The sequence below is a fragment of the Trifolium pratense genome, linkage group LG7, assembly GCF_020283565.1.
Source record: "Trifolium pratense cultivar HEN17-A07 linkage group LG7, ARS_RC_1.1, whole genome shotgun sequence".
Taxonomy (NCBI): Eukaryota; Viridiplantae; Streptophyta; class Magnoliopsida; order Fabales; family Fabaceae; genus Trifolium; species Trifolium pratense.
In genome coordinates, this window is record NC_060065.1 from 47,758,421 (window position 1) to 47,770,859 (window position 12,439).

The following is a 12,439-nucleotide window of genomic DNA, read 5'->3' on the forward strand; positions in this document are numbered from 1 at the left end:
CATTTTTATAGATTAGTTCCTAAACAATCTCCATAAATATCAAGATGTTGTGATTTGAATGAATACACGTATATATTTTTACAGATTAAGTTTTACAATATCTTCATAATATGATGTGATTTGAATGAATGCATGTATGTCAGTGTCCGTCGTTATACTGATAATAATAATAATAATAATAATAATAATAATAATAATAATAAGTACAACTATGATAAGAATATATAAATTTATGTCCCCTGTCACAGGGTGGGACATATCCACTATATTGGAAGGTAAAGCCAATTAGATACTCTCTCTTAGAAAGAGATAAGTAACCCTCTATTCTGTACAAACACATACTCTTTTAAAGATGCTAAAGAATTGAAAGCAGTAAGGACAGTTTGGCAGCATAAAGTAAAGATAAATACTAATATGGGAAAAATTGTTCTTCAAAAGCATCACAATGCTAATATATATCAAAGATGCACAAATTTATATTTTTTCCTTTTATGGTTTTGATTTTGAAAACTTCACAACTTTTTTATATATACTTCCTACAAACAAAAACAGAATCAAAGCAGAGCATGAACTAAAAAAAATCACATGAAATGAAAGTTGTGGCAACAAATTTTCCATGTAAGGTTAATTTTGATTAGATAAAAAAACACTCTATAGCTTTCATTAACACTACTAAAAAGAAAACACTAATTGCATGGTCAACAATTATGTAAAATTAAACATGCAATGCTAAAACTAAAACTAGGACTTTACCACAAAGGTTAGTTTTTCTTTATTCTCTTCCAATAACTACCTTGTTATGAATATTTAATACTTATGTTGACATAAGAGCAAAATATTAAAGACCACCTGAATTTTTGTGATGGAATACATTCTAAGATTTAAGTGTGTTATGTATAATGAATTTTGAAAAGTTTTAATAAGATATTAACCTTTACAGTATTTTTTTTTTGTTTTAGTCATTTTTTATTTGGATTCAGTCCCTTGTCTTATTATTCTCTTTCTCGTATTCGAAGTAGTAGAGCGAGCTTACTTTTAATTTAAGGGAACGGTCTTTCGCAAAAGAAGTAAGAATCTTCTTCCACTTTTGATTTGATGATAACCGTATCATCCTTGCCTTTCAGCCCAATCTGTTTAGCACGTAATCTATAATCTGATCGTCTGACATATGTAGTCCAACTCCCTAGCTAATAGGAAGATATGAGCACTGCAATTTCAAATATTGTTGCTTTTAGTCTTTAACGTCCTATGTGGCGTGTGGGAGGTGCAACCTCCTCATGAAAATGATTTCTAGGTAAAAACCCCGATAGCCCTCACTCTTTCTACGAGTGGGAAGTGCAACCTCTCTTGTATTGGTCCAATAAGGTGAGGTGAGGATGCAGTGTCTAGAATCTGGATGTATCTCGCTCCTGTTGAGTGGTATCTCTTGGTGTACCCGCTCTTAGTTGGCTTTTTTCCTTTCGCCTTTTGTAGCTGCTTTGAGTTGTTTTGGTGGTTTGTTGCTTTCCAGAGTCTTTTTAGTGTTTCTTAGGTATATCTTTATAAATTTTGAATTTGCAAGGATTGAATCCAAAAAATTTGCAAATATTGTTGATTTAATGTCAGATTTATATGGTTCAAATCTAGTCCAAATTGTTGTGGCAAGTGTGAGGTGAACTAAGTATCACATTGTTTTAAAAGTGGAGGTTGAACACTTTATAAGTGAAGAGACTTATAAACCTAACGCTTTAATGTTATGTTTTGGGTTAAAGTGTGACATCTAACTCATTTAATAAAAAAATGGATAACTTATCATTGATAATTATAATCAAATTTATTCATTTAATAAGTTTTACAAAACAAATAACGTTATAGATGCTTGGACTAATATCATATTTAAACCATTTTAAAAATTTAATGAATGCTCTTGACAGGTGTTTGTAGCAAGTCCATTTAAGGAGAAAATTCGATATGAAGAGAGAAAAAAGTACTCAAATCAATCCTCTTGCCCATATTATTCCAATCCACATGCAAGAAAACTACTTAGGAACTTAGCTTTAACTTTGCCTAAAGTCTCTCATGATTCTCTTGGCAGCATTAAATATTCTCAAATATCAGAATCAAGAACAAGAACAACAATAACAAGTGATATCAAGATACTGTTCAAGGAATCTTTCCTCTTAATATTTTTTCTATCTATAACCATTCTATAAAATATTTATTCAGATATGGTTTAGTGTTTTGTAACTTATATATATACTTATACTCTAATCAATTATAATTATTATTATATGAATTTCTAATTACTAATTAGATGTTAATGATCAAGAATTTTAATCACAAAACAATACTAGGTACAATAGTGTAACATTCTTTCAAATTGAATAATCAAGATTTGCATGCAGTTGACACATGCAATGCTTATAAAATGCATGGTTTTAAACAAAACTGAATCAGATTCTAATACAATTTTTTTATAATTGTTATCATAGTGGTTTAGCAATGGTATATGCCATTTAGTGGAAGTTGTCCAAGGATAAGAACAAATGCATATAGAAATTAAAAAAAATAAATTATAAGTTACATTACATAACATAATTATAAGGAATGACAAATGTAATGATTCTTACATTGAGAATATATATCAACTACATTAACCATGCATGGTACAAGTCAAGGGTAAGTGGTCCTATATATGTGCACTAGTACATAATAAGCAAGTACAATTCTTCTATATTTCCTCTTTTTATTAAGTCCTAGCTGCTTAGGATTCTAAAGGATAGGGACTGTGTTTTGTGCCAAAGAAAGAATGAAAAGTTTCAAGGTCCATTTTTCTTATATTTTAAATGGTGCAAACTGAATAAGTACCAAACTTATTGAAGGAGACAAAAAAGAATGTGTTCTTATTCTATTCTTTTACCTCTAAACACTCCAATATAGGAAGCATCTTTGCATAATTTTTTTCCTTTCTTTTATTAACATCCAATCTTGCATTTTATGGTGGTTTAGTCAATGGAATCTAATTTATCTAAGTTCTTCATATACAACCAATTAAGATGTTCTCATTCATGTCTAATGTCTTTGTCTTGAGACATTTTTTATTTTATTTTCACGACCAATATCCGACTCACTAGACCGTCTAATCTGGTTCGCGGGTCAGTTCTGGCATCAAGTAGTTTCAGCCCTCTCCCGATCGCAGTTGCATGGATCGAACCGTTGTCCTTCCTACCAAGTCGAGCGTCAATCACTACTGAACCAACTAATGATTATGTCTTTGTCTTAAGACTTTACTATAGATAACATTTATTCATCATGATATTAAATATACATAACAATGTACATGCAGGACTTGTAAAAATGACAACAAAATCAATTGGTTTGGAACAAAATATTTTAGGCTTATAAGTTCTTAGAATCTTCCTCTACAGAACAAAAATAAAGGATGGGCTTTGGCTGTTCCAAGTAGAGAGGGATATCAGATTCTTTAGAACCAAGTTATATATAAAATATGGAAAAGAAAAAAAATAATATATATACTCTTTCAAAATTTTAGCATATGATTCTTCCTACTTTTATCTGGCAAAAGAATGAGAATGCATATTGGGTTAAAATTTCAAGGATAAATTCTAGAACCTAATGCAGTTTGGAAAATTGATATGTGCATATTAACTTTCTTTTCTTTAAATTAAAAATATTTTAGTTCATGTATGCAATGGAAATCCACAATGTGTGTAAGGAAGAAAAAATAAACTTAGAATTTGACAAATAGACCTAACTTAGAATTTGTTCAAGCCTTATAAAGACTATGCTAAAGAATTGAAAATGAGAGATGTTGAGAGAAAAGTGTGTTTATCCGGTGGATCCACTATCTATGATGTTGGAGTATATATTAAGTACGAGTAAAAAGTCTCACATTAAATAGAAATGTGAGTGTCGAGAAACATATAAACGAGTGATCCATTATCCATATACTCAATGTCTTAAGTTTTTTGTGTGAATGCGTAGAGTCCAAACCACTTGTTTAGTTGCTATTAGCCCAATTTGATGACCCCAGTGAGTTTTAGGCTCGCCTCGGGACATAGTTGTGGTATCAAAGTCGATGGTTCAATTAAAGGTGATCAACTTCAATTCCAATTTCTTGTATCATAAGTCTTCCTGACAATGTGGTGGTCAGATGGTTTGTTTCATTGATGTATTGTGAGTCAACAACGGTGCAAGTGTATGTGAACAAAAGAGCCACTTTTAGACGAGGAGCATACCCGATGAATGGATGGACATACACTTCAGAGAGAGATCGTTAGAGTTTAAATGGACAGCACTATCTTAGAATGGAAAGTAGAAGCTTGAAAACATGGCCCCACAAGTGAACAAAAGTAGAAAGGAATAGTATCTATTCATCAGGTGACCACATAGAAGGATTAATTAAGTTTGATTGTCAATTGGTTCTATCCAAGATTCCATCTTTTTTGTGTATAAATACAAGTCTCAGCATGATTTCTGCTGAAGAAAGTGTGTAAAGGAGAACCAAGACAAAACACAAACTCAAAGCATTCACAAGTTCTCTTATATTTGATACTATCAACCACAAAATTACTTCAAAACAAGGCTCTATAATATAGTTTCATCTTCCATAGGTAACATGTATCATCATCACCAACATCAAGGAAAAAATATCCATTCTTCTTCTAGAATGTCAATACCATCTGAGAGACACATGTTCCTTCAAACAGGAAATGGTTCTAGTGATTCAGGACTCGTACTCTCAACCGATGCTAAACCTCGATTAAAATGGACACCGGATCTTCATGCAAGGTTTATCGAAGCAGTTAATCAGTTAGGTGGAGCTGACAGTAAGTATACGTATGACATACACATTTCTTTTGTTGTGAATCATCAAATCTTGAGTAACATAGAGATTTATTTTACTAATGCAAATTTAATTACAGAGGCTACTCCAAAAACAGTAATGAAACTCATGGGAATTCCAGGGCTTACCTTATATCATCTAAAGAGTCATCTTCAGGTAAAAACATGGGCGACCTTAATCAAATCACATCCCTTTAATGATATGATTTTAGTGTCAGTGTCAGTGTCGTATCTGGTATCCGCATTTGTGTCGGTGTTTCACAGATAACGCCACAAGACAAGAATCATATGTATTTACCTTACTTTGTATAGTGCAATTACTGATGATGTTTTTTTTCTTCACCAGAAGTACAGATTGAGCAAGAATCTGCATGGACAAAGCAATAGTAATGTGACACACAAATTAAGTAAGAACAATCTCTTTCATTTCTTATAATCTAAAGTTTATAATCTAATCTAAAGTTTAATTAATCAAAGAGCTATTTATAACAACATATATGGTTATATTTACCAGCCACACATTCAGCTTCAGTAACTGATGAGAGACTTTCTGATCAAACCAATGGAACTCACATCAATAAATTAACCCTTGGACCACAACCTAATAATAACAAGTAAGAAAAACAAAAACCTTTTTAGATTACACTCTTCATGTAATCTTCTTTGGTATGAACATTCTATCACTAAGATTTTATGCTAACTTTCATGTCCCTTTTGGTAGAGATATACACATAAACGAGGCGCTGCAGATGCAGATTGAGGTTCAGAGAAGACTCAATGAACAACTTGAGGTGAGTCTTTACAATATGCATATTGATTTTGGATCTTATCAGATCCTCTGCAACGACTAACAGCTCTGCAGTTATGAACAAGAGGATCCAAACACGTTAAGTTTGGATCTTATCAGATCCTCTGCAATGACTCTTCGATTTTTGTTTCTTGGATTGTAAGTAACCATTTGAAACCTTGTGACAGGTACAAAGACACTTGCAACTAAGGATAGAGGCTCAAGGAAAATACCTTCAATCGGTACTCGAAAAAGCTCAAGAAACACTTGGTAGACAAAACTTAGGAATAGTAGGACTTGAAGCTGCTAAAGTTCAACTCTCCGAGCTTGTGTCAAAAGTATCCTCACAGTGTCTGAATTCAACATTTTCAGAGATGAAAGAGTTACAAGGCTTTTGTCCTCAACCAAACGACGGCTCGATGGATAGTAGTTGCTTAACATCGTGCGACCGATCACAAAAAGAACAAGAGATTATTCAAAATGGAGGGTTTGGATTAAGACACTTCAACAACAATAACCATGAATTGGCAGGTTCTGTTCAAAACCTTAGAAACAATGAAGTACTAAAATGGTGTGTTGATGAAGTAAAAAAGAACAGTACTAATTTTCTCACCCCTTTAGGAAAGAATAATGATTTAGAAAGAAATCATGGAAATTTGTCTATGAACATTGGAGTTGAAACAAGAACAGAAACAATGAAATCAGTGGAGGATAATAATAAGATGCAACAATCTTCTAATTACTTTTCAGCTTCAAGATTGGATTTAAACAGTGGTGGAGATCATAATGAAGGTGCTACAAATTGCAAACAACTTGATTTGAATAGGTTCAGTTGGAACTGAGATGAGAGAGATTAATCTATTTTAGCCAAATGAAATAAGTTGATGTAACATTAAGATCAATGATGAATTTTTAAATCAACCATTATTATGAAGGAGATAGCTCCAATGCAATATGGATACAAATTTATTGTAGCTAATTCAAATTAAGTTCATGATATCATGCAAGATATAATATAGTACGTAACATACAGCACTACACTGTTTGTTCATGAGCCTAGCTAGCTTGAAAGCAGATTTCCAGCTGTAACTGCGTCAACACACTTAAAGCATCTAAACCGTTTGATAAGTGTAAGTGTAATCTAAACCGTTTGATGTAAAATATTAAAAATAAAAGTGACATTAACATTACTAGTTTTATTATGTGTGGATAGTAATTGAATTAGTTTATTTAAAATTTTGATTTTTCTTTTTCTAACTTAGGGTCGTTGGTTTTCTGGTGGGTGTTTCAAATATGTCTCGTAAGTTTAAGACATATAGAGACACAATACGATTAATTCTTGAGTCGTAATAGAATGTCTAGTATCTCACGCATAAAGTTATATTGTTTATTTCATCCGGAAATCAAACTTAAATTCTTTGTCATTTTGTACTAGTTATTTTGGCCTTTGTTTCTTCCAATTTGGCATGATGAAAATTTCATAAGGCTAAACAGTTTGGCCATCACTAAATCCATGCATTTTTAATCACTCACATTATTTTCAAAGGTATTGTGTTGCTTGTGCGGATGGAATTGGATCCTCTCCTATACTTTGTGTTCAGTCCTCTCTCATTTTCTTGATTCAACTGTTGTTGATTCACATAGGACAAAAAGAATAAAGCAGAAGAGAGAGGATAAGATAAATGGATGGTTGTGATAAGAGCATGATGGAAACATGAGAGAAAAGGCTCTGAAGAGATCCTATATATGCGGATAAAGTAACAAACTTTAGTCTTTTGATTTTCATTGGTGGACCCGATGCCCCTTTCATTTCTCTAGAATTTTCTAGACGCTAGAAAAATGTTCCTTGTTATTGGTTTGGCTGATTTTCGATTATAATTATTTGATAAAGGTGAGATATACTTTACTTCTTGATAATTTGAGGATATTTATCAAACAGCTAATAAAAACAAGTCACATAAGTATTTATTCATCAACCAATGAGAACAAACCATAAATATGTGAAATAAAAATTAATTATAAGTTAATTGTTAATACCACGTACAAATTTACTCGTTGATTGATAGGTAAATACATCGCCTTAAACTTGGTGTCAACTTGGCGCATGTGCATGCCCGGAGTACTTTGGAACTGTCTTATGTTTACGTGAATAAACCGTAATCTTGACGTAAACTAACTTAGGTGCCATCAAATTTCAAATTCAGTGTGACAAATTGAAAACATTTTTGAAATTATTAATTGATTGGAAAGGAGATACGCGAAGCCACATGGAACTATAATATACGTTATATGTGGTTGAAAGAATTGATCCATGATCATGGAAATATCCATGGGAATCAAATCTTAATAACAAATTTAAGTCTTGATCTAGAGACATAAAGCTAGCCAAAAACATATATGACGAGACATGAATGAGCAAACTTTGACATGATCATAATTGTACTACTAATGGACTACAAGACTTAATTAATTATCTACCATGGTAAAGTAAAAAAAAAAAAAATTGTTTGGAATGATGAAATTAGATTTTATTGTTGGATCAAGTTTTTAAAAATGAAGAGAATGTCATGTAACATGATAGAATCCCCTATTACCGTCAAAAAACTTAGAATTCACTACACTACGAACACTTACTTAGGCACAACACAACACCAAATAAAAAGTGTTGAGCGCGCGCACATAATTTTAAAAAATTAAAACATAAAATAATTGATTAATGTTAGATCATGTGACTAAATTATTTAACATTTATTTTTTCTCTTTTATGAATGTGTGCTTAAATGAATTTTATTTGAGATTGTGCCCAACTAAAAATTTCATATTACATTATATTTTCTATTTTTCTTCCTCCAATTTGAAAGGCATATATAGGTACACCGGATTGGATCGCATGCTTTTTTTTTTTTGATAAGAGGATTGCATGCATTTTTAATTATGGTAAAGTCTATATTATTGTTTGATAATTTTGAAGTATTTATCCAACAATTAATGAAAACAAGTTACATAAATAAATTTGTATGTAATACCCACAATAAACTCTTATTTCACATGCATATACTATATGACTTATTTTTATTAGTTGTTTTTGGAAACCAAAGGGTATCCTCCGAGCGCGATAATACTACAAGCAGGCCACAACCCAGGGCCTCAAGATTTTTGGAGACTAACTACTTTTTTTTTCAAGCACATTACATACAACATTGCTTAAGTATTATTGCGGACGAAACATGAAATAATTTCTGGTTTAGTGGCACGCGTATGATCATGAAATTATGTTGACCCACTACACCATCAAAAACGTTGGTCTCAATAAATGACCATTAAAACATTTATCTAATTTATAACAAAATTTTTAGAGAATTTTAATAATATATGTTAATGTTCATTTATACCGAACATTATATAAATTACTTTAAAAAATATTTCTTTTTACGAAATGATGATACAAGTATTTTAACGTTGTGGAATAACCTTTTTTTTTTTATGTTAGTTACATGGAGGAATAATTATTTTTGATGTTGTTGATACTAATTATAATTTAAGTAAATGATGTTCTTTGTAATAAAAAAAATTATATTTTTTATTAGAGTCCATTTTTATTATTTGTCCCGGACCTCCAAAATCTCGGGACTGGCCCTGAGCTGGCATATAATGCAGTGTTCATATCAACTGAAGTAAGCTCACGGGACTATTTTGTTAGCCTCTTTGTGACTTTGGGCCTATTTGAATTAACTTATTTTTGAGCTTATATATGTGAAATAGTTTATGCAAATAAATAAGTTTTTACATATTAATTATTATAATTTTTTCAAGATAGTTTATGAGAAAATGGCTTATAAAGATACAATTTTTATCATTGAAAACTCATTAATTAACATAAAAATTTATTTACTTCAATAAACTATTTTCATAAGTTAAAAAAATAAGTCAAATCCAGACGTGACCAAGTTTTATATATCAATAGCAAGAAATTCAAGATGATTTTGCTACTAATAACTAGGTTGAATTCATGATCACTTAGCCTTAAACTAAAAATTCACATAGATGAATAAGTGAAAAGGGGTCTAGATTTTTTTTGGCCCAACCTGGGGACAAATAGTCAAATACTAAAATATCCTAGTAAGTATAGGGGTGCCACTACCACTTACTATGTCCACGTCATAAAATCAATAATGAAAACAAAGGACAACTAAAAGGAATTAAAACTCTTAACTACTTAATACGTTTCCTTTCCACAATGCACGTCCACCTCACAAAACCCTAAGGTCTCAAACCCACTCTCTACCTAAAATCTCTTTCTCTACTCTTTTTATGCTTACGTATACAAAAACTAAACCACACAAATACACAATCTATTTCTTGAACACCCTTCTATAAACGTAGAAACATTACATGCCATACAACATTTTTTGCATTACGTGTACTCCAAAAACCCCACTCAATATTACTCATTAATTCTCATTATATTATATAATCTCACTTTTAAATATATTATAGTTCATCTTGTTCTTGCACAAAAACAAATCCTAATTACTACCAAAAAAAATCTTAATTATTAGCATCTCCATACATTAAGCACAAACAATGAATCATCAAGAAAATCATCACAATATCTCAACATGGAAGACAAGAAAATCCATCATCGATTGCCATATTCCAACTTCTTCATCAACATCCATTCAACAAAATGATGACAAGCTCAAGTGCAAGTACGACGACGATGATAACGCCAAAGAGGAAGAATATAATGAGAATGTTGTTGAGTTAGAAACAAAGGTGGTAGAGGAAATTACGGGGCGCGAAAGGCTTAAGAGGCATAGAGAAGAAATGAAAGGAAAGGTTAAGGTACCTGAAAATTGGGAGAAGGAAAAGAAATTAAAGGAATGGGTTGATTATACAAAGTTTGATGCATTAATATTTGCTCCTCATGCATTGATTGTTACTGCTCGTGATGCCCTTATTGCCGATGTACGTAAATCAAGGTCACAAAGATTAAGGATCCATACCTAATTAGTTTCTTAATTTAGTTTGAATTTTCTTATTTTCTTATAATTAGTTTTGTTAAGACCCGTATTATATATACTATTTAATGGGTCTATTATAAATTCAACCTAGCTATTATTTTTCTCATTTGTTATTAATTTGGAATAACAAAGAGAAGAATAAGAACAAGCATATACTATATATATATATATATGTTTACGAGAGTTTAAGGATATTCAATATTCATCTTTATCAGATCTGTTTTAATTTTCATCAAACCTAAAATTAATTAATGTTCGAGAATAGCTAATTAGTGTAAATTATGCATGATGTATTAGTGTGTATGATGTGATTTTTTTAGTGTAAATTATGCATGATGTGTGTGTATAATGTCATTATTGTTTTATGAAAATTTGTATTTTATTTTTTGAGAAAATAGCTAATTATATAATTGGTTTGGCCAATTACAGCTTGAAGACATTCATGCTAATTATATAATTTAATTTAAGTATAGTAATTAATCTTAATAAGTGTACTAGTACAAAGTAGCGTGGGATTGATTGATTAGTTAAGAGAAACCCGAAGAGTTTTTAAGGAGTGAATTAATCCAAAGGTTTAAACCCTAAAACAAAGATCACATCCACTAGAGGTTCCTTGATCATCTATGCATCATTTTAATAATGATGCTTCAAAATTGACAAACAAATCCAACCTTGTTTTTTATTCTTTTGTTCATTGTTTTCTTGTCTTTTTACCAATGGCCAATTCTGAAAACCAAAATCAATTACCTGAAGAAATTAATGAAAACCATAACTGATTCACTTGATACTCTTCCAAACGATGTCATTCAAACAAATTTCACTTTCTTACCAATAAAAAATGCAATTGTTGCAGCAAATGTGTCTCCAAGGTAAGATTTTGGCATCATAACCCCCGTTTCTTGTTTGGTAGAGACTTTAAGGTCCGATATGGTAAAAAAAATTGGGTTTAATAGTTGATCATTTATTCAATTTGAGGTGACAAAATTAAAACGTTTAAAATACATATCAAACTTGTTGGGATCGAAGTTTTGATCAAGAATTGGTTACAAATATTTGATGGTAATTTCAGCAAGTATACTAAACCTGCAAGTAGTAAAATTTAAATGGTAAGACTAAGTATCACACTTTTTTATACTGTTGAATTATATTTTTGTAACTTAATTGAATAAAATGTTTCGATTTGCTTGGTTGCAATAGCAATTTTCAAATAACTATAATTTTGTTGTAATTTTAAGAATAAAAATGTCATGGATGAGTTTCACTAGACTCATATCCTAAATTGCTAACTTGATTATGACTATTGAATCCCTTTATCAAATTATTACCAAATTCTCTTAATTATTCTTGTCCTAATTCCTTAAAGACAATCGACAAAATCAATAACTTTTACTACCATAGTGAGTTTATGGCTAAAATTAAGCATATGAGTAACAATAATTCTTAATTGATTTTAGGAGTTTGCATCTATTCATAAACTAGAAAGGCAATAATTTCTTATATGAAAGTGTTTATAAATTCAACTCATGTTTTACAATATGAATTGTAATTAAATTTAAAGGTGATCAAATAATGATAAAAGCATTAAGCGCATAAATAAGAAAACTAGTTCAATAAAAATTTTCAATAATCATAAATCATGTCAATGAACAAGACTCGTTATTTAAATATACTCATCCCTAATAATTGAAAAATTAACTACTCATAATATTTGACTAGAAATAAAAGAGAATTAAGAATTACACATAAGATAACAGTTGAGTTGTGCCGAAAGCTAGTTAAATAA

General features: G+C 30.8%; 2 protein-coding genes across 2 annotated transcripts; both read left to right on the plus strand.

The window, feature by feature from the left end:
- The first annotated feature begins 4,481 nt into the window (after nt 1–4,481).
- Nucleotides 4,482–7,056, plus strand: LOC123899346 (myb-related protein 2-like). The gene is made up of 6 exons (XM_045950458.1): nt 4,482–4,829; nt 4,926–5,002; nt 5,192–5,252; nt 5,360–5,459; nt 5,567–5,636; nt 5,821–7,056. Exons 1-6 carry the CDS (start codon nt 4,619–4,621, stop codon nt 6,472–6,474), a joined length of 1,173 nt encoding a protein of 390 aa, XP_045806414.1. The 5' UTR covers nt 4,482–4,618; the 3' UTR covers nt 6,475–7,056.
- Nucleotides 7,057–10,123: 3,067 nt separating this feature from the next.
- On the plus strand, nt 10,124–10,673 carry LOC123898346 (protein BIC2). Its single transcript, XM_045949276.1, has one exon. The coding sequence runs from the start codon at nt 10,217–10,219 to the stop codon at nt 10,640–10,642; it is 426 nt and encodes a 141-aa protein (XP_045805232.1). The 5' UTR covers nt 10,124–10,216; the 3' UTR covers nt 10,643–10,673.
- The last annotated feature ends 1,766 nt before the right edge of the window (nt 10,674–12,439 follow it).